The 22576-nt window shown below is 45.5% G+C and overlaps 1 protein-coding gene across 5 annotated transcripts in view; it reads right to left on the bottom strand.

Annotated features, from left to right (window-relative positions):
- n4bp3 (NEDD4 binding protein 3) overlaps positions 1 to 22576 on the bottom strand; it is a 35319-nt gene that overhangs the window by 3856 nt on the left and 8887 nt on the right. For 3 of the 5 annotated variants that reach the window (XM_085290591.1, XM_085290620.1, XM_085290605.1), the window contains exons 2-4: positions 1180 to 1460; positions 877 to 1048; positions 39 to 251 (exon numbers count right to left, since the gene is read on the bottom strand). In XM_085290591.1, the coding sequence (XP_085146717.1) occupies positions 39 to 251; positions 877 to 1048; positions 1180 to 1427 (633 nt within the window). In that variant the 5' untranslated portion in view covers positions 1428 to 1460. Of the gene's footprint in view, positions 1 to 38; positions 252 to 876; positions 1049 to 1179; positions 1461 to 6532; positions 6744 to 20899; positions 21011 to 22576 lie in introns of those variants that run through there. The other 2 variants (XM_085290598.1, XM_085290611.1) reach the window with 2 other exon arrangements.

The following is a 22576-nucleotide window of genomic DNA, read 5'->3' as shown; positions in this document are numbered from 1 at the left end:
TAATAACAGGATGGATGAAGGTTGTAGCGTTAGCTCACCTTGTTGCCGGCTGACGTCGGTCCTCCGTGACGTGACGGTGAGGAAGAAGAAGACGAGGTGGAGACGGCTTTGGGAACATGGGCGTACGCTCTGTGCAAGCCGTTAGAGAGGCCATGATCCACGTCCTCTGATTTGGAAGACGGGTAGAGGTTTTGCATTGAGCTAAAATTCTTGGGGGTCACAGGCTTAAAGGCCGAAGACCTCAAACGTGCCTAAAGGAGAGGAAGCAAGATAGTAGCGAGAGGTGGCAAGGCTACGAAACATGAATCACGATGTCTCTTTTAAATCAATAGCGTTGATTAATTCAAGCAGGGAAATAAAGGTGATATTTGATTGGTGCAATAAATTCAGAGCAGGTTGTCAATCTGTGCCAGTGAGGTGGAAGATGTTTACAGCTAGGTGACAACGCCATGGGGGTATTTCAGCATGCTGCCAGTGATGTATAAATGTGATATGGATCAATTTACCACAGCCCTAGAAGTATTTCACTGACTGTAAATCATTTCTAAAAAGGAAACAATGGGAAGTCATTCATCTGCATTTGTGCAGATCTGTGCAGAACGCCTCATATTGACTGTTGTATTGACTGTTGTAGAGAATGCTATAGGTAGTTTTACTCAAATTACTCAAAATATTGAGTTTTTTCTTATATTTACTGAGTCTCCTTGGTCATGAAGTTAACATTTTTACTCTTACATTTAAAGTTTTAGTTGTATTTTGCAGCCATGTAATAAACTTGCTGAAAATGAGAATATCCTCCTTTGAGTTTCTTTGATACATCAAGAAATAAAACTTCTGAACGGATCTATTCGCAGTACTTTAAAGAAACATATTCACCTTTTCGTACTTGCCCGCGCTTGGCAGTGAGTTCTTTGTAAGATCTACCTCAGTGCCATCCTTATGGTAAACCTTAGCATAAACGTTATCCTCCTCCCGTGCACTGACAGCGCTGAGGCCCGGGATAATATCCTTCTTGCCGTCGTTGCTCGGGCTCGCTTTAGGCTCTTTTCTGTTTGGAAGCAAAGTAAGCCTGCTTAGGTCAAGTTCTATCATTTTTATACCACCTTGCAGACTTTTTCACCTTCAAAAACCTGATGTTTCGAATTCCTACGAGGGAACTTTTTCCTCATCAGAACCCACCTGTTGATGTTGAGGTAGTTGAGCAGCTCTCTCTGGGTGAAGCCTTTCTTCAAGAGCCCGTTGCTGTGTTTCGGTCTCACCTGGGGCACTGCTCGGTTGCCTTTAGTCGGAGAAACATCCGGCCTCTCCACCAGACTGCCTACACTTCCCATGCCGCAACGCGGGGACAGGGGCGGGGCTGGGCAGGGGTCGCGGAAGTTTTTGCTGGGGCCACGAGTCAAAGGAAGAGTCTGGACCGAGGTTGCCATTGATTACAGGTCACAGTGGGGAGAGAAGGTGCTCTGTAAAAAAGAGAAAAACAAAGAATTAGTTAATTTGATGTTTGTCCATAGCGTTTTCACTGTGGCCTCAAATGCTTTGTTGACCTAGAGTGTCAGAGTTTTGTCATTCTTTAGTAGATAAACTGATCACAAATATTGCTAGTGGTAAATTTTATACATGTCAAACTATAGAAAAGGAGTCTGTGACTGTGGTAGCAGCTCTGCAGAGCTGCAAAGTCGAGCTTCCACTGTCATGCCAATAGGCTGATGTTTACCACCAGCACTGTAGAAGGCATGCATTTACAAGGCATCTTTTGCATTGCGATGCAAATGCATGCAAACCAAAACACTGGGAGTAAATAGGAAGTAGAGGTCAGAGAATGAGTCACTGGATTAATACAATGGAAACCGCAGGGGTGGCTGTAGCTCAGGGGGCAGAGCAGGTCGGAAGGTTGGTGGTTTGATTCCTGGCTTCCCCTTGTCTGCATGCCAAATATCCTTGGGCAAGATACTAACCTAAAATACTTGTGGATATAATTTCGATGATATCATGTACTGTTGATAATGACATATTCATGGTCTTTGCAATTTCATGTTGAGGAACATTATAATGAATTTGATAAACTATTTGTAGACCCAGTTTTGTGCAGACTTGTGAATACTCTTTTTAATGCCCAGTCATGTTACTGAACTGCTGCCAGTTAACCTAATTAGTTATAAAAGTGTTCCTCCAGCTTTTTTCTTTTTAGTACCACTTGTTTTTCCATCTTTTAACTGCCCATGTTCCAATATTGGGGGGAATTGGGGTTGTAATAAATGTGCCAATCCATTTATAATGTCCTGACATATTTTACTGGAAAGATTCACATCCAGTATTTTTTTTTAGATTTTCACTGTGGACCAAAATGTTGGAGCGACTGACACTGGCTTTTCTCCTTTGCTGAAATAAACCCCACCTCTTGCCCCTCTTACTACTGTTAGTGGATGTTAATCCTCTGAGGACGCGGTTGAGCTGACACGCGTTTCATCAGCTGTGTTTGTCTGTACCGACAGCTGTCCAACAGCACAGCTAGAACAACGCAGCCTCCCACTGCAGCCGAGCACAGCACCGCACTAGAAAACAAACTCGTAAAAGCTGAGCTCAATGCGCGTTAGACAACAGCAATGAAACCGAAATGATGTCAAAAGCGGGCAAATCCCCAAACGTGTTATCACGGTTATCTTTCTATCTCTGAGGCTTGAGTTATGTTTCCCCACAGGGAAAAGACCACAGGATTATGTGAAACGTGTACCCTGTCAGGGTAATGCTGTTTTCCTCTGAGGTCAGACAGCATATGTCCCATCGTAAGCCTGTTATGCAACTCTGATCCAGCTAGGTTACTACAACTCATTTCCTTAAAAAAGGCAGAGTGAGGTGCTTTTTGGTTGACAATGCACATTATGGAAAATCAAGTCCTGTGGCAGCTCATTTTCTTTGCAAATTTTCCTACCTTTCATGAAAGCCTGTCACACCGTGTGTTGTTTTATGACACTAGATTTACTGTTGGAAATACACTCATTTGCATTATCTGTTGCCAAAACGAAACAAGCTGTTAAATCACCAGAATACCCAAGTAAGAGGCCTGATTACTCTGTCAGCGTGTTCACCATACAGCCTCTCTCTCACTGCTGACATATCCGCTCCTTTCCTTCTTTTCAGCAACCTCATTAAGGATCACTATTGATTTCACCCTTTTGACCCTCTCTCTTCCCGTGCATAAACACCCCCAGCAGCCATAAAACGTTCTCGAGACCATAAAACATGCAAGTACGCCGCAGCCTTTCCGACTATAAACAGGACCCGAGGGAGGAGGGGGTTCCCTTCATGTTCAGCCAACTGATGTGGCACCTAAAGAACAGTTAGACTTCAAAGAGGCCATATAGGGACCTTTTACTTGTTTTAGCCCATTTACTACCAATCTCGAATACTTAGCATCGGTCCTGACCACACTTACTTGTCAGCAACTAGTTCTATTTACATTATACATTAACAGACAGCCTGGGTGGAGGGGGGTGATAAATTTGCCTTCTTTGTGCAATTTGTCACTATTTGAGACGCAGCTGCCAAAAAACACTCTAAGGTAAAAGTGTGCCAGCATGAGACTGAACCTGACAGAGTAAGCTTCTCTAAGAGAAGTGTGGGTATTTGATTATTTCTCTCCCAGGATGCTGCTTAGCAGGTGACTCATAAATCTCACAAGAGTCCCTAAAAGCATTGTAAAATTAGAGTTTTCTTGCTCCTACTGAAGCCTGCGTTAGTAAGAGCAATAATGGGAAAATGAGCAAAGACTAGTCAGTGGAACTGACTGCTAATAAGCAGCACATTTCCAGTTATGCAACAGCAAAATGCCATCAAAGTCAACACTATGTGCATTACTATGTGCATTACTTAGAAGGCACAAGCATGAAGAAACAGCCTGTACTTATTAAAGAGAAACTGCATGTGCAATTTCCATTTATAATGTTGTGTTGCTTAACGATTTAAATGAATCTTGAAATTAGAAAAAAAAGTCAGCGTGCCAGGCAGGAATATATTGGAGATCAGACCTAGGATCATCCCAGCTGATGACTGGGCCTTCCAGCTGTCGATTCACGCACGTGACATACTCGCATCCTTATTTTATTCTTACTTTCTACCACATTTGAGAACAGACACCCACAGTGGCACTCCGGCATTTCCTCTCGCTTCTAATACAATCCACATTTATCAAGTGTTTTGCACCGCTGGCCTCGACAGTTATGGCAATTATGCAAATGGTTAAAATGGGCAGAGAGAGCTGTGCAAAGGCAGCTCCAGCCCACTCCATTTGGGGCTCTCAGCCAGGCCCAGATCAGAGCAGACCAAGCTACTCATGTTTATATTCATGAGATACTACCCCCCCCCCCCCCCCCCCCCCCCCACTAAAACATCCGCTTCCTAATAAGCCGATATAACATGCTGAGCTCAGGCTGAGGAAAGAAACCCGATAATCACTGATAACTAATATCAGACGCTTTGTTAACAAGTCTGCTTCTCTGCTGCTGTCCATCTGAGACCTGGGTCAGAGAGTGACATGAACTATGTGTGTGAGCCTAAATGAGTGTGTGTGTTTGACACCAAATGAATAAATCATGAGTGTGCCAAACCTAATGGGCACTGGTCAAGGTCTGACTCAGTATTTTTAGCCCGACTACTTTACTCGGCACGTGCCTTCTATCTACCAAATATACGAGAGCCCAATCGATTCTTGATGGGAAGCCGAGCTCGGGGTGAGGGGGTGGGCGAGGCAATTCTATTCCTTTTGGGTAGATAAGAGGATAAAAATCCTTTCAGCAGGCAACCACAAGTCTTTAAGGACGGAAGAAATCTTGCATCCAGTTGTTTTCCATAATTGCTTTCTAGTTTATGGGCCCGAGTAAACTGGGAGACAAGGCCAGATTTACGGCCCAGCCCCGACTAGCCAAAGGGCCCTGAAATGCAACACTCCCCCTTAAATCGCACACGTGCGTGCGTGCACATCAAAGCAGCACCTTCAACCAGCCTTGAACAGTTATAGTCCGATTCAAAGTAGTCTGCTCTTGATTTATGCTTCCTTTAAAGCAGCGATCAGCTTTTTTTAAACCTTTTTTTTAATTCAAGCCTTGTGAAGATAACAGATGCTTCTTATGCTTTACACTTTCACATGCACACGCATTCTTCTGATGTGTTTCTTTGCAAGAGATGCACAGGGGCTATGTTTTGCTAGCACCACTTGTCAACTTTGTTGTACAGAGCTGACCATCACGTCCTGTCTTCAAACAACACCATAATTGCAATTTCCAAAATTAGAAAATATTTGTCAGGAAACACATACTTCACACATCTTGCTAAACGAAAAAAAAACCCTGCATGTGCCTTTCTCCGTGTCCTCTAGAAAACCATACCCTTACCACTTTACTGCAGTCACAAAGAAAACAAAACACGCCTTGAAGAAGAGCACTTCAAGGACGATCCCTCCTGAGATCTTGTAATCAGACCTCCTGTATGCTTTTCAATGAAATGCTCGAGTTTGAAGAGGGAACATTTCAAACCCTTACAACGGGTCTCCGACAGAGGAGAGAGTCGCGGTGCAGCCAAATTCCAAAGATGCTTAGCAGAACACAAGCTCGGGCTCGTCAGTGTTTGATGCACTAAAGGCTCACTCCCACGGACATTCACTCACACTTGTGTGTGCGCCGGTCACTCAGCGCACTCCCGAAAAAAAAGAAAAGAAAGAAAGGCATGTGCACAACTCGCAGATCCTCTGCCCTCTTCCCTCGACACTCACTCTCTCGCTCCCCTGCTCACCATCAAAGTTTGTTTACATTTGTGGGGTAAGTTTTACAGGTTACATCTAAAACTCCCACACAGCACGCACTCTCTGTTTCATTATATAAGCTCTATCAAAGCTGCACTCGCTAGATTTTCTGTCAGTTGTGGAAAATGCAGCTGCTACCATTAGGCCGAGTTCTTTTATTCTACAGAGAATTCTGCAACTATATTTAACACCTACTCTGTCAGCCTGTCCTGAGGGACACTTCCCATCAAAAAATAAGGCTGTGACAGCATCTTGTGGTAGTCATAATGCACAGTGCAAACACCTTATAGGAGCTGCTGAGCACGGTGGTGGAGATGTGATTATTTGGGCTCGTTTTGCAGCCACAGGACCCGGGCACCTTGCAGTTGTTGAACTGACCATGAATGCCTCTGTATACCAAAGCATTCTGAAGTCTGACAGCTGAAGCGTGACTAAAATTGGGTCATGGTACAGGATAGTGATCCAGGCATGGCAGCAGATCTACAACAGAATGACTGAAAAAGAGAGTGTCGCAAAGGCCCAGCCAAAAGTCCAGTGTTCAACCTGCCTGAAATGCTGTGGTGGGACCTTCAGAGAGCGGTGCACAAATAAATTCCTGCACATGATAATAAATTGAAACAACATCCGAAAGAAGAGTGAGAGACTGATAAAGTCACACATTAAACGATTACTTCAAGTTAATGCTGCTAACGGTGATTTTTCAAGCTAATGAGTCACGGCGTTTACTTAAGGATATACCTTGATATACCCACCACACTGGTCACTTTGCATATGGCCAGCAACGTCATCGTTACAAAAATCAAGAGGTGCACTTTGTCCTACGGTGCTGTTCGGCAGGCAGCGCACACCAGATGTAACTGAGTCCTGGGTGAATTTCCAGCACAAGCTCTATTCTTGTGTTAGTTATTCACTTAATTATAAATTGTTTAAATAATTACTGTAATATACAGTAATTATTAATGTCCTACGTTAAAAACAGAGTTTAAGATGGAACTGATGTAAGTGAATGTGAGTCTTGTTTTATATGAGGGTGCTTTGAGAGTCTAAATGTGTCAGCAGCAGGAGCAGCAGCAGTGTGGTAAGCTGTGCCTGAGGCCGATAGGGAAGGTACCTTATACTACACGTGAAGCAAAGAAGAGCTCCGCTCTGTGATTGACTGTTACATGCTAGCCTGTAATGAGTGAGTGTGAGAGTGTCTCTCTGGCTTTGGGGCATGACAGCACAGGAGTGCTACGCAGCAGTCTCTAATTGTTAGCAGGTTATTCATTACAGACGGGGGATGTAGTTCCTCTCCACAGGCCCAGAGGCCATTCAGAAGAAACTAGACACTAAAGAGCAGGCTCATTAAATGTTATTTCTTCTGCATCTCTGATGGTAGCTTTTATGTCATTTAGCATCTGTGAAGTCCAAACGGATGCAACTGGAAATGCCGCCTCAAGCACAAGTGCTTCTGGGTGATTCTTGTCTGTTTTCTAACTGAGGGACAGGGAGGGTGTCGCATGAAAGGTTAAACTTCATGTCACGAAACCCACGATGACAACTGGTCTGTCTGTGAAACATGGGCTATAATTTGCCTGATGATTGGACGTGGCACTGCCCAGTGTTTGGTTTCACACTGCCCCTATTCATGATGAATACGCCAGAGGTTAACAGAGGTTGTTGAGGAGTACTTGGTGAGGGCTAGTTCTTTTAGGTTCAGCAGCTAACAAGATGGTGTATCGGTCAGGATACAGGAAGGAGGACAACAGGCTTCCACTTTGCTGGATTGTCACCGCCAGCTGTTTTATTGCCACCTAGATGCTCAGTGTTGCCAGCAGTCTGTAGTAACAAACAAGTTGCCATGAGTATATAAATATATACAGCAACAGCTTCACTAAGATAAATATAAAGGATTACATGAAATAAACCAACACATCCATCTGAATATACACATAACAGGACATATATAATTTGAACTACACCAATCTTACATCTCTTGCTCCAAACACAGAAAGGACACAATTAAACACAGTGAGAATGTCATACATAGCCGAAACATCCACTCTAACTGTAAACAAAGGGACTTGGGCGCCATCGTGTGGCCGAATAAAATTACTACATAATGGCGGCGGCCGGCGGCACATGCTTCGAGTCACGAGATGAAAAAATGCGGTGCTACAATGCGGTAGAATGTAACTAAAGCCGCGGCCAACATCAGAATCGGAAAATGAACATATTTAAGGAAACTTACTTCCAGTCATGAACTTAACACTCGGAGCATCACGTGAAGGATGGCAACCAGGAACACAGCTTACGAGGTAACAGAACCAACACAGAAAAAATCTCCTCTTCTCAAGTAGCATCGCGATACCCCCAACTTCTGCCTACGTCATTTCCTACGACTCCACCCCACACAATATTGCAGAACATAGACATAAAATCCCAGAGCCTTTTATACAGCCGCCCCCAAATGTGGTTACACATTTGCTCCCCGAAAAAAGGCTCCCTAATCAGTTGAGGGAGGCGACTTGCTATTCTGCTTAGTATCGCTGTCTTCCGATGGCACGGCAGGTAAAACTACCAACCGAGCAACTGGTCTGGTGTAAACACGTCCATTAACGTTCACATCAGCAGATCGGACAAGTCCATCATCACTACGATGAACCTTAATCACATGGCCTATTGGCCACAAGGCTCGAGGCAGCTGTGGATCTGCAACCATAATAACTGCCTTTTCCAGAAGTTCAGGAGGAGTTGACTGCCACTTCTGCCTTGCCTGTAAGCCAGGCAAGTATTCCCTGATGAATCTTGCCCAGAACTGATCAGCAAGAATCTGTGAGTGCCTCCAACGTCGCCGACTGAGGTTCTCTGTCTCAGAGTAGACCACCTGGGGTAGTGATCCATCAGGCCGCCCCATGAGGAGACTATTGGGTGTCACAGGGTCCACATCGGCTACGTCGGTGGAAACGTAGCCTAAGGGCTTTGCGTTAAGGATCAATTCAACCTCAAGCAGAACTGTACGGAGTACCTCCTCGTGAAGAGGTTGGGAACCCACACAGGTGCGCAGAGCTGTCTTCACTGAACGGATTTCCCTCTCCCATACACCTCCGAAATGTGGGGCTGCCGGGGGGTTGAACTGGAATCTGATCTTCTGACGGGCGAGCCTCCCTTGCAATGTCTCTGACATGTTGGCAAAGGCTTCTCTGAGTTCTCGTTCTCCCCCTTTGAAATTGGTCCCACAGTCAGACCATAACTCTGCCGGTGTCCCTCTTCTGGCTATGAATCGCCTCAGGGCCATGAGGAACGCATCCGCGTCTAAGCTACTTAGGAGATCAAGATGTACCGCCCTCGTCGTCATACACTTGAAAATGATTCCCCAGCGTTTCTCATGACGTCTTCCTACCTTCACAAACATAGGCCCGAAACAGTCAACACCGGTTGAGTAAAAGGCTGGTTTGTACAGTCTAAGCCGAGCAGCTGGAAGGTCAGCCATCTTGGGAACAGAGGGTTGTGCCCTCCAACGCTGACACTCAGGACAGGTTCGCTGGTGCTTGCGAATTGCCTCTCTTCCACGCAGTATCCAGTAAGACCTCCGCAGCTCCGCGAAGACCCGTTCGGGGCCTGGATGATGCAGCTCAACATCATATTTCTGGATAAGCAGGCGTGTGAAAGGGTGTGAAGGATCCAAGACAATCGGATGCAATATAGGTCCGTCAAGACCTTCTAGGCGTCGCAACCGACCCCCTACTCTGATGAGGCCCACTGAGGTATCCAGTTCAGGTGCCAGGGTAAGCAAGCGGCTTCTGGATGAGACAGGTTTCCTTTCTGAAAGCAATCTGCACTCCTCAGGAAATGACTCCTGTTGAGCCTGCCGGAGAATGGCCTGTTCAGCATTCTGATAGTCCTCAGCCCTAGATGGCGCAGTCGAGAGTCCCTGACCACAAAGCTCTTTAACAGTAATATCCAAGAGCTCCTGCCAAGTCTTGCACGCCATTCCATCCTGACAGGTAGGTGTGGAGGTGATAGAGGTTCCACAGAAGACTGTTTTCCGGAGCTCAAGTTCGTCATTACTGGGCTCGGAGCTCGGGTTCTCTGGCCATGTGTCAGGACTGTTGAGCAGAAAGGGGGGTCCATTCGACCACCGATTAGGCACTTTGAGCTCGGCCAGAGCCTTCCCTCTCGTCAGGTCATCCGCTGGATTACTCTCTGAGTCTATGTAGCGCCAGGTACAGTGTTCCGTCAACTCCTGTATCTCAGCTACCCTGGCTCCTACAAAAACCTTGTAGCGGCAGGACTGTGAGCTCAACCAGGTAAGAACAGTGGTCGAATCAGACCACAGGACTGTTCTTTCAATCGCTGAGGTGAGTTCCTTATTCAGGGTACTGGCCAGCTGCGCTGCCAGCAAAGCTCCACAGAGCTCGAGGCGGGGAATAGAGAGAGCTCGTTTGGGGGCTACCCGGGAGCGAGCTAGGATGAAGGTGAGGTGAACTTGCCCATCCTGTTCTACAGTCCTCATATAGGACACCGCTCCATAAGCTTTCTCAGAAGCATCCCCAAAAATGTGCACCTCACGAATGGCCCCCTTTAAGTTAGCACTGGCAGGAACATAGGCACGTGGGAAGGTAAGGTGAGGTAAAAACTGAAGCTCCACCTCCCAGTCAGACCAAGCTTGCAGGAGGGTGGAGGGAAGATTCGAGTCGTCCCAACCATGCTTCTTATCCCATAACTGCCTGAGAAGGAGCTTGGCCCGAGTGGTGAAGGGTAACAGATAGCCCAAAGGGTCGTACTGTGAGGCTAGGACTCTATAGATGTTTCTGAGGGTTGGCACCTCATAGGACACGGGCCTGTGCTTATAACCCAAGGAGTCGGTATTCCAGTCCCAGCTGAGCCCGAGCGTGGTCTCTAGCGGGTTGGATTTGTCCTCGGCTAGCCACAGATCCAGACTCTGTGATCTAGCTTCTGGAGGCAAATGGCTCAGGACACTTGGATCATTAAAAGCCCACTGACGTAGCTCGAAGCCAGCTGATTTCAGCAACTCTCTTAGCCGATCCACCAGATCTCTCGCTTCTTCCGGTGAGCCAACACTCTGTAGGCAGTTGTCTACGTAGAAACACCTCTCGATGGAGAATCTCAGGCTGTCGTCAGGCTGTGTGTGCTCCATCACATGATGCTGCAGGGCGAAGGTGGCGCAGCAGGGGCTTGAAGTTGTCCCAAATGGCAGGACCTGCCACTCGAAGATTTTAGGGGGTTCATTCACCTTTAAGTCCCGCCAAAGGAACTTCAACAGGGGCCGGTCTTCAGGGAGGAGCAGTACCTGATGGAACATCCCCTTGATGTCTCCACTCACAGCTATGGGGTGTTCACGAAACCTGACCAGCACCCCCAGCAGGGAAGCTCCAAGAGTAGGGCCAGGCAACAGGAACTGGTTCAGGGACTGTCCAAGGTATTTATGGGAACAGTTAAACACCAGGCGATTCTTCCCATTATGACTGACAAGATGATGCGGTATGTACCAGTTCTCCTTGGGCGAAGTCTCATGCGTAACTTCCTTCACGGCTCCTGATTGGATCAGCTTCTGCATTTCTGCCCTGTAGGCATCAGCCCGACTGGGATCCTTTAACAGGCGCCTTTCTGTGCTTCGAAGCATGGGCATGACTGATTCCTTTGGTGCATTCAGTGGCGGCATCTGTGGGTGACGGAGTAGAGGTGTAGCATACCTGAAGACTCCATCGACCATCCTGCGAGTTGTTCTTGCCTCGAGCAGGGCCACAGCCTGCTGATCCTGTTTCGACCGAGTGACCTCTTTCTCGGATCGGTAAGGCACCACGTCCACCTGCCAGAGCCGCTCCACATGTTTGAGCAACTCGTCTGATTGGGCGGATGTATACAGGGATAGGACAGGCTGGGTCTGCCGCCCCATGAAAAGACTTGGCCCTTGAAGGGTCCAGCCAAGCCGGGTGTGGACTGCTGCTGGGCCTCCAGGTGGGCCGAGGCGGACTGGTTCTATGGGGGTGATCAGGTGTGGCTGGTCTGAACCAATGAGAAGCAGAGGCTTGGCTTCCTTCAGGGCAGGGACCGGGATCCCATGCAGGTATTTGTACTTCCTTCTCAGCTGGTCGATAGGATAAGTATGGTGAGCTAAGTTGAGACGATCAGCTGTAAACGCTCCATCAATCTTGTAGTAGGATCCGGGGTTGGTAGCAGCAGAGACGCTGAAGGATACGGTATGTCCATGAAGCATCTGAATATCTTGGCGGACGGTTCGTAATGGCAGGTCCTCCGGGATGCCTGCCAGACCAAGAGTCTTTGCAGCAGCAGGGAGCAGCATGGTCCTCTCTGAACCGTCATCAAGTATAGCATAGGTGTCTAGAGTCCGCTCTCCATGGCTCAAAAGCACAGGTACAATCTTCAGCATGACACGATTGCCGGCCCCATGGCGATCAAGGTAGAGTGAGCCCGAAGCCGAACTGGTTAGGCAGCTTTCCTCCTTTGCAGCCATGCCAGCGTTGTTTCCTTCTATCCTGGCATTTACCTCGTGAAGAGCCAGCAGATGTTTACCCTGGCAGCGGCTGCAGGGTTTCTTTAGTGTGCACTGAGCAGCTAAATGAGTTCGGGCACAGCGCCAGCATCGTTTGTTGACCTGTATCCAGTCCTTTATTTCCTCTTTGGAGAGCTTGGCTACATCATCACATTGGCTGAAATAGTGTTCTGTGCTCTCACAGTAGGCACAGTAGGCTTTGTTCTTAACCTTCCCTCTAGCTCGACTCTCCTTCACTGGTGAAAAAGTGTGTTCTGATGGCCCCTTTAGGTTATGTAGGACTGTCACGGTTTGTCGGCCTGGACGGGCCTCAGCCTTTACACTGGTCCTTTCTCTACTGCTTCTTACACCTGCTTGTCCGTCAAATCCTTGACACCAGGACTCCTGACGAAGCCATGCAGATAGGTCGTACAGAGTGTAGGTGCTCCCGGGCTGTTTAAACTGGTGTCGATGAAAATCAGCTCTCTGTTCGGCAGGAAGCTTACTTATTAGTCGGGCAACGTGGGACCCACAGTTCAACTCCGCTTCTCCTTCCAGTCCTAATGTTTGTAACAGCCCAACTAGTGACTGCACCTGAAGGGAGAACCTTTGGAAGGCTACTGTGTCACCTCGCCTTATTTCAGGACCATCCAGGACACTTGCTATCTTTCTCAAGGCGAGCTGATGAGGTTGTCCAAATTTGTCGTGGAGGGCTGCCATGGTGTCAGTATAAGGCTTGGGTGAGTTCAGGTAAGCATCGGCAATAAGTCGAGCTTCATCTAGTTTGAGGTGGTCCACAAGTATCTGATACTTGAAGAGCTCAGTAGCATTAGGAGGGAGTAGGTTCTCTAAAGCCATGCGGAGCCTAGCAAACTCAGAGGGATCAGAATGAATGAACCTTGGAATGGTTGGTTTGGGCCCCCTGTACACTAGCTCAGCCGAAAGAGGAGCAGATGGGTTGCTGCCGTGCCCACTGGTTACTCCAGTGACAAGAGAGGGGGAACTGGCTGGAACAGGCTTGGTTGGGAGCAAACCTGTCTTACTTGGTGCCCAGCAGGGGGGTGGCACAGAGTGTTGTGGAGGGGCATGAAACGTGTTTCCATCCTTAACCACAGGGTCCTGATATAGGGTGCAGCGATGACTAGGCAGCGAAGGCTCACCAGCGAAATATGGTGTGCGGGGTAGAGGGTGGTACTGTACACCATCATCGGAGTATTGTTCGTCAACCTTCATTTGGGAGAATCCTGTGTGCAACTCTTCCATCGGTTCAGGCCATGGCGGTGGGTCAGGCCACACCTCCTCATCCTCCTCCTGTGGCATTGTCTCAGGGGTGGTGTATACCTCTCCTGAACCGCGCTTGGGGGGATGATTGGTGCTAGGCTGTGAGGCAGTCAGGTGAGCCATATCCTTCCTCAGCAGGTGAGCCACTTCAATCAGCTCTCTGAGGTCACTCTTTGCTTCCTTCAGTTCTTTGAGGCCCTCCTGTAAAACTTGCTGTGATTGGAGTAGCTGCTCTCTTTCGGCCTGCAAGGCTCTGAATTCTGTATGAAATGTGTGTATTGAAGACCCTAGCAAATTAGAAGGTGCAAATTCAGGTGAGAGGCTCCTATTAAGGTCCACATCTTGTTCACTTCTTCCCAGTGGAGGGGGTGTATTGTAATAGGCCCCATCCCTGTCGCTGTAGAGGGGTGGCGTATGACTATACTGAGGCTGAACTCTGTCGCTTCTTGTGTGAGGCTGTGGGGTATCCCACTGCAGCATTTCCCTAAAGAGGTGGCCTGTATAGTTAACATCAAAGTCCTCAAACCGGCTTGGTCGACGTGTATGGCGTTTAGGCCTTGCATCAGGACATGTCGCTCCATCTGGCTCCATCTTGATAACTCATCCGGCTCGAAGGACCAATGTTGAGGAGTACTTGGTGAGGGCTAGTTCTTTTAGGTTCAGCAGCTAACAAGATGGTGTATCGGTCAGGATACAGGAAGGAGGACAACAGGCTTCCACTTTGCTGGATTGTCACCGCCAGCTGTTTTATTGCCACCTAGATGCTCAGTGTTGCCAGCAGTCTGTAGTAACAAACAAGTTGCCATGAGTATATAAATATATACAGCAACAGCTTCACTAAGATAAATATAAAGGATTACATGAAATAAACCAACACATCCATCTGAATATACACATAACAGGACATATATAATTTGAACTACGCCAATCTTACATCTCTTGCTCCAAACACAGAAAGGACACAATTAAACACAGTGAGAATGTCATACATAGCCGAAACATCCACTCTAACTGTAAACAAAGGACTTTGGCGCCATCGTGTGGCCGAATAAAATTACTACATAATGGCGGCGGCCGGTGGCACATGCTTCGAGTCACGAGATGAAAAAATGCGGTGCTACAATGCGGTAGAATGTAACTAAAGCCGCGGCCAACATCAGAATCGGAAAATGAACATATTTAAGGAAACTTACTTCCAGTCATGAACTTAACACTCGGAGCATCACGTGAAGGATGGCAACCAGGAACACAGCTTACGAGGTAACAGAACTAACACAGAAAAAATCTCCTCTTCTCAAGTAGCATCGCGATACCCCCAACTTCTGCCTACGTCATTTCCTACGACTCCACCCCACACAATATTGCAGAACATAGACATAAAATCCCAGAGCCTTTTATACAGATGTTAAAGGTCATATTTTGTCATGGCTATAGATACATGCTACTGAGCAGTTAGCTGAGAGCAGACACAGACATTTCATTCTGCAATTTCCACGAAGCAAGTGCCGATGGATTTTAGGAACCCTCGTCTGTAAACCCTACTATTACTGCACATGTTCGTTCATTATACGCTAAGCGGAAGGAAGGAGGCCGGGGACTGGTGAGTGTCAGTACCACAGTCTTGGATGAGACAACAAAGATCCACGAATACATCAGGAAGATTACCTCAACCGACCGCGTGCTCAGTGAATACCTCAGGCAGCAAAAACCCAAAAAAGAGGAGGAAGGAGAGGAACCATCATGGAAGGATGGGAAGTGGCTAACATCCAGAAGTCCTACCAGTGGCTGGACAAAGCTGGACTGAAAGACAGCACAGACAGCACTAATCATGGCAGCACAGGAACAAGCTCTGAGCACAAGATCCATAGAGGCTGGGGTCTATCACACCAGGTAAGACCCCAGGTGCAGGCTGTGTAAAGATGCCCCTGAAACAATTCAGCATATAATAGCAGACTGCAAGATGCTAGCAGGCAGGGCATACATTGAACGCCATAACCAAGTGGCCGGCATAGTGTACAGAAACATCTGTGCCGAGCATGGCCTGGAAGTCCCCAGGTCAAAATGGGAGACGCCCCCTATGGTGGTGGAGAATGACCAAGCTAAGATCCTGTGGGACTTCCAGATACAGACGGACAAAATGGTGGTGGCTGACCAACCAGACATAGTGGTGGTAGACAGCCGTGGTGATAGACGTAGTGATACCGAATGACAGCAACATCAGGAAGAAGGAACATGAGAAGCTGGAGAAGTACCAAGGGCTCAGAGAAGAGCTTAAGAAGTGTGGAAAGTGAAGATAACAGTGGTCCCAGTGGTAATCGGAGCACTAGGTGCGGTGGCTCCCAGGCTAGACGAGTGGCTCCAGCAGATCCCAGGAACAACATTCGAGATGTCTGTTCAGAAGAGTGCTGTCCTAGGAACAGCTAAGATACTGTGCAGGACCCTCAACCTCACAGGCCTCTGGTAGAGGACCCGAGCTTGAAGGACAGACCACCCGCAGTGGCGAGAGGGGAATTATTTTTAATGATATCAGTGGCTGTTGTTTGATTTTAATTCATAAACTGTACCTATGGGGTCTGAAAAGCTGCAAAGCCAATGTGTCTATTAGCACCTGTGTTTTAAAAGGAGGCTCCTCTGCCTTAAAATTGAAGTTTGACTGTATAGAAACCTACAAGAAAGAAATTGTTAGAATCTCGCTTGATTTATGACCTCGGCAAACACTTTCCTACTGAGCTTATGGTCTTAATCACTGGTTACAGCATGATATCCATTTTGTAAATTATAGTTTCATTTAGAGGAAAATGAATGATTACGTAGGGTATGATTTAGGACTGGCGTACTGTGTGATGGCAAGTTTCCACCATGCGCTTAGATCCCAAATTTGTTTGGAAAAAAACGCCCCACAACTTTATAATTTTGCCACCGCAGCAGTTTTGAAGTCAAACAATCAATATGTGATTGAAGTGAAGACTTTTAGTCGTAAATCAAAGGCTTTAGCAACAGTTTTGCATTGACTGTCTAGGAATTAAAGCCACTTGTATACACAGTTGCCAATTTTCAGACTAAAAATTAATGGACAACTAACTGATAAGCGGTTTTATGGCAAAGTGAGGCCTGTTGCCTTATTATTTCACAAGCAGCAGCATATCTAAAGCTGATTCAGAGTGTTGAATTTGCAGTTTAGGTCTTTCACTGTTGCATTTCAGCCTCAGACAGTGCGAGTGATGGAGGCCATTATTAGGCTGGAGAAGCAAAATAACACTAGGAACACTAGGAATAACCAAATCAACAGTCTGATGCATTCTTAAAAGGTAGGAATGCACTGGCCTGCTCAGCAACACCAAAAGACCTGGACGACCACAGGAGACAACTAAAATGTATCATTGTCAAAGTCTACAATCAAGAGACAGAGAGGGTTTAGACGAGGCGCAAACCACTGCTTACACTCAAGAGTGAGAGGACCAGATAAGACTTTGCCAGAAATAACCTGAAAGAACCTGCTTTAAAAAAGTATTTGAACAGATGAAACCAAAACACATGGTGTTATCTGTCAAATGTGGCAGGATAAATGTTACTGCATGTGCACACATGTCTGCCTGTGGACCCTGGTCACTGGTGTTTATTGGTGATGTCACTGCTGACTGAAGTGCACAGGGCCATACGCTCTGCTCAGATTCAGACAAATGTTGCAAGACTCAAGGCAAAGCAATCTGACATTATCAATGGACAAGTCTGTCACCTGATCTCAGCTCAGAAGAGCATGCTTTTCAGTTATTACACACAAAATTGAAGGCTGAGAGACCCACAAACAAGCAGCAACTGAAGGTGGCTGCTGTAAAGGCCTGGCAGAGCATCTCAAGGGAGGAAACGGAAGAATGGGTGACGCCTGTGGGTTCCAGATTTCAGGCAGTCACTTGTAGAGGGTTCATCCAAAAGAATCATCTGATTTTAAAGTGCTTTCTGCAGCTGTTAGTAATGGTTGAAACACTATGTGTTTCAACCAACACTATGTGTTTCAACCATTTGGATTTGTAAGTTTCAACACCACATCTTTTATGTACTTTCATGTGGTGCAGTGCTTTACTTGAAATACCTCAAGGTCTCAATACCTCTTTTAGATTCAATTTAGCCAGTGAAGAGAAACTAATATGGTAGAAAAATGCTCTTCACATAAAAACAGAAGCCACTGAGCACCAGTACCAGTATCAGCTGCATGTGGCATGTCACATATATTTATTACAAAATCCTGACATGCATATCATTCATCTTGTTTTCCTTTTACTCTCAAAATTGATGTTGTCAGTGGATGTGAGCTGGCAACTTAATCGCTCTGATCCCTGAGTAGATGAGACCTCGAGCTAATAATTTCCACAGCTGGATCAACAATTACTGACCCAGAAAAGAAAACCACGAAACTTACGTGAGACTCAAAGTTCAGCAGGGTTTTTTTTTTTTAAAAGAAACCTGCAGGATTACTCTTAAGAGAGCTTCAGCTCGATACAGAAGTCTAACGTTTGTGATCTGACTGGCTGCGTCTGCCTTTCAGTAAATCAGGTGATGACTTCCTCTCAGGCTGATGTGGGTTTCCTCACTTTGCATCAGTTTGCCTATCGACGCAGGCCTGCACAGTGTGCTTTGGCTATAATGCCTCTGTTGACTTCGCAGTATTTCTGCAAAGAATCCAATGACCACAGCAGCCATGTTGGTGTTATCTGGATTGACCGGCTGCACCATATTGATCTGTAGCTGACTGATGTTACATAAATCAGTTTGATTTGGCAAGACAGCACAAGGGTGAGCCCTCGCAGGCACCTGCTCTCACAGCGCCATGGGTATTATTTGTGTTATTTATGGGGGGAATTTATGCACCAACATCCCTTCTGTGGTTTTTATGTAACTGTGACTCAGTAATAAGAGCAGGTTTTGTTAAAATATGATCAATTTGCAGTGTGAAAAGAATTGCACAAGTTTGTTTGGACAAATGCCTGCGTTGCTCCATCTGTGAGGTTATAAGTTCAACCTCTACATGTGGGTTTGTCTACGTTCGTCTAGTCCTGATATGACTCATGTTTCGAGGACCCTCCCTTACGAGGACAAAAAAAATATTTATAGGTGTTTTAGGATTAGGGAAGTTATGATTGTGTGGATTTGTTCTGCTGAGGTGTAGATACACAGCTGTGTGGAGCAGCTGACCTCACTGTTGTTTTAGGTTGCCCCTTTCACTCCTTTACAGATCACACTTCCACAAAGCATACATGCTTATCCATCCCACAGAGCAACTGCATGTCGCACCAGATCATCAACATCCAGCCCCTCTGTGACCCTGATGAGGACAATCTAAAGAGGATGGATGGAATATTTAATTATTTCAAAAAAAAATTATTAATTATGTGTAAAACTTTTTTTAAATTATTTCATAGTTCAGGCTTTAAAGGGTTAAAGTATTGTTTTGCGTTTGTGGTCATTTCCATCTTTATTTTTATCCTTACAATCAGTTGATTTTATTGATATTAATGGGAAGGTTAACGTGTTCAAAGTTGTTTCCTCTTTTAGTGTCTGTGTAAACGTGTCGCTTTTAAACACTGCTCAAATGAGTATGATTATGACTTACAGGTAGATCAAGGCTCGCAAACAACATAAAAGAAATGTATAACAATCAATGTAAATAGCTGATGATGATATAAGCTGTATGACATACAGGATGGGGCTGTTGCTATTCCATCTTTTCCCATAACTTACACGTTCCTATTGGATTTCTGATGGTGCTAAATTGTTAGCATTTCCATATGTTCACAAATATAACTGTACAAATTCTGACTCAGGCTTTGGCTTGCATCTAATAAAAAATAGAAATGATACAGGATGACACGACTAGTTCCACAAGACGCTTTAAACGAAGCTTTAGAAAAACATGTGGGTCCGCTATTCAAAACAAAAACTGCTCTTCAGCCACAAGAGACGATGAGTTAGATAGTAGCGTGGGAGCCGAGATGAAGGCCTTAATCTCTGAACAAACTAAACAACGTATTGTTCCATAAGCCCTTCCTATTACAGTACTTGTTGCTACAACAGTCGGGATTTCTTCTCCCACGTGAAATGCATCATAGTTTGCAGTTACAGCAGTATCAGGTTTAGCAATCAGAAGTCCGGAGTTTACTGACAACTCTATGATGGGAAAAGAATTTGACGCTAATCAGGAATCAAAGAGTTGCCAAGAAATTTTGCTGATTGTAGGTGTTGTTTTTAAAGCAACTTTTTAGCTAAGGTCTTAAATATGAAAATGACACACGTGGAGGATATGAAAATAAAGAATGTAGCACACTAAAGAGCGCTGCTATTTTTTTTGGTAGCCGAACTCATTAAAAATGCTAAGGTTTACTAGAGAATTGTTTTTTGAAATGGTGTAAAAACAAAAAAAGGACAAAAAAACAGAGGGAGAGAAATCTTATTTTCCTGAAACCAATAATATGCAGAGAAAGCCTTTTTTAGGCGATGCACTACGGAGGAAAAACTGAATCCTTGACCCCTTCAGTGATAGGATCCAGCAGCAGCTCTTCTTTGTTGGTAGGAGGCAGGTCACTTCAAATCAATACAGAGAAGAGAGTTGCTCTTTGTTCTAATAATATGCTTTTGACTTTTACAGTCCAGATTTACACCAAACTGAACATTTTATGGGAGAATTTGGACGTGTTGGATGTGTTAGTCAGCGCTCTCCACCGCCATCATCAAAACACAGAGTGCAGAAATATGGGGGAGAATGCTGCTCCCACCCTACAGCAGCGCTTTAGAGGAATAGAGAATAAAAGCCACGAAGAACTGAAGCTGTTCAATTCAGTGCAGTTTCATTTGTACTGAACAATAACCTCAAAGATATCTGACTTTATAAAGGGAAACCCAACAGTGCCTCACCGAGCAAGCTCCTGATGACACGTGCCATTGTTATGCTGTTTTTTCATTTTATCTATCAAGATAAACTTATTATGGTGATTTTCATGGTTCATTTCTCACTTTTTGCCTTCTAAATATAAGGTTCGCTGCTCATGAACTGGTCAGCATTTCGCATCGTTTACTCTTTAGCTTGTGCAATTTCAACTAACCAAGAATGACACAATTTGGCGCTGGATTATAATTTTCTTACTTTCATACTTAAATCTAATCTGCGTGATAATTTTGTATTAATATGCAGTTTATGATGCCTGACATGCTGAGAAAATGCATGTCCGGCATTCTGTAAAAGGAAAATATAGATTTTTTTTCTGTATTTTCCGTATTTTAAAAAGAAAACCAACAGCTATAAAACCAGCAACATGCTAAAATATTTCTTTACTCACCTTCGCTGGCATTTGTAACAACGGCATGATATTTATTACACTTGATTCTGAATCCAGTTCAAGTTCTGCTTGGTTTCTGTGGATAACAGGTAAAGCCTGTATAGTGTTTGCCAACTGCTGCTATCAGCAGAGCCATGTTCAGCGCAGAGCATAAGTCCACCGAGAGCAGTGTGAGGAAACAAACCCACATTCCTTACATTTCTCACTGGGTAATGATTAAATGTGCCATGCCGTTACTTAACACGTGGAGCTCTGATGTGGCTGATGTTGTCCGTTTCCCCTGCTGGAGGACTTTGAGGGCTTTGGGACATTTTTAATCTGTTATCAAAAGTAACTTTATTCCCATGAGAACCTGGTAACGGCAGCCCAACAACAACAACTCAGTGACCGATTATTCAGCCACATAATCATAGGCTGCAGGTAACATAATGTTAAACTGAGCTGATAAAGGCTTTTTATTAAATTCTTTACAGTAAGGAGGGGTGAGCAGAGACTCACTGTGGCTTCTTTGTTTCCTGGAGCGGTTCACGCAGGAGTCACCGTTCTGTGATTACATCGATGGAAATTGAGTGGTTCCCACATCGACCTACACCTGAATCAATTCCACTTAACAGCTGCAAAGAGTGTGCAAGCATCCATCGGGACGCCCTGGATGTTAGGCCACACACTCGGCACAATCAACATGGGAAAACGGATGCACCGCAGCTAAAAATTGGTTTGGACTCAGAAGCTAACAGGCACACGTGGAGTGACCCGTGTGCAGGTGAAACTGCTCTGCCGATCACATCCCAGCAAATCCTTCTGATCTCATTTGCACCAGAGAGAGAGAGAACTGAAGAGGGATGATGTCGGGTAGTAAACACTGATGCTGACGAAGGCCGATGCCCAGTCAGAAGATCAGTGTCCCCCCCCCTTCCTGGCTGAAGTTTCCCTGTAAATGAATTGAGTGCTACTGGAAAACACCTTATTCAGCCAAATGAGGTCATAAGTTTACTGTAGAGAGTTTACACTAACAACAAAAGCCGCAAGAAAAACTATGATATGCGAAATATCACCTAGATGAGGTTGTTTTGTTTTGATTGCTGTTGCAAAAATAAAAAAATCTCAAAAACAATTAGATTTAATTTAATTGACTGGAGAACACAGTCAGTTAAATTAAATCTAATTGCTCAGCCTGGGTACAGAATTCATGAATAGACCTCAGGGGGAATTCCAGAGACACAAATAGACCATCAGACCAGAGATAATTCAGATATAACAGAAAAAGAAAGCGTGATATTATTAATGAGCTCTCGATGCAACGCTCGCTGGAAGGCAAGTACCCCCGTTTATTATTATTTGAAGACCGTACGGCTTCATTCTGGACCATTCAATAATTAACCGTTAATTAGCACATCACTTCCAAGCTGGAAGGCTGATTCTGCTGCTCCGAGTGACGTCACATCCCCGTAGGGAAAAGATTCAGTTATAAAGTTAGCTAATTCCAAATCAGCTTCACTGCAAACAAGAATTCCTCGTGGGCAAAGTGATTAACAATCAGGATGCTTCCCTCTTCTCTCTGTAGCTTAGGCTGCTCTTTGACAGCGCTGCCTTAAATCTCAGTGCATTAGAGAGCATTTTAAGGTTACTGGCATGCAAATTAGTCAAGTTTTCCCTGGAGAAATCGGGGCTGCGTAT

The sequence above is a fragment of the Mchenga conophoros genome, linkage group LG2, assembly GCF_057382185.1.
Source record: "Mchenga conophoros isolate Kocher_MC1m ecotype Shallow Benthic linkage group LG2, M_conophoros_male_GT1.1, whole genome shotgun sequence".
NCBI classification, from domain to species: domain Eukaryota; kingdom Metazoa; phylum Chordata; class Actinopteri; order Cichliformes; family Cichlidae; genus Mchenga; species Mchenga conophoros.
Note: the sequence above shows the minus strand (reverse complement) of the source record. Positions and strands in the feature narration are given on the sequence as shown.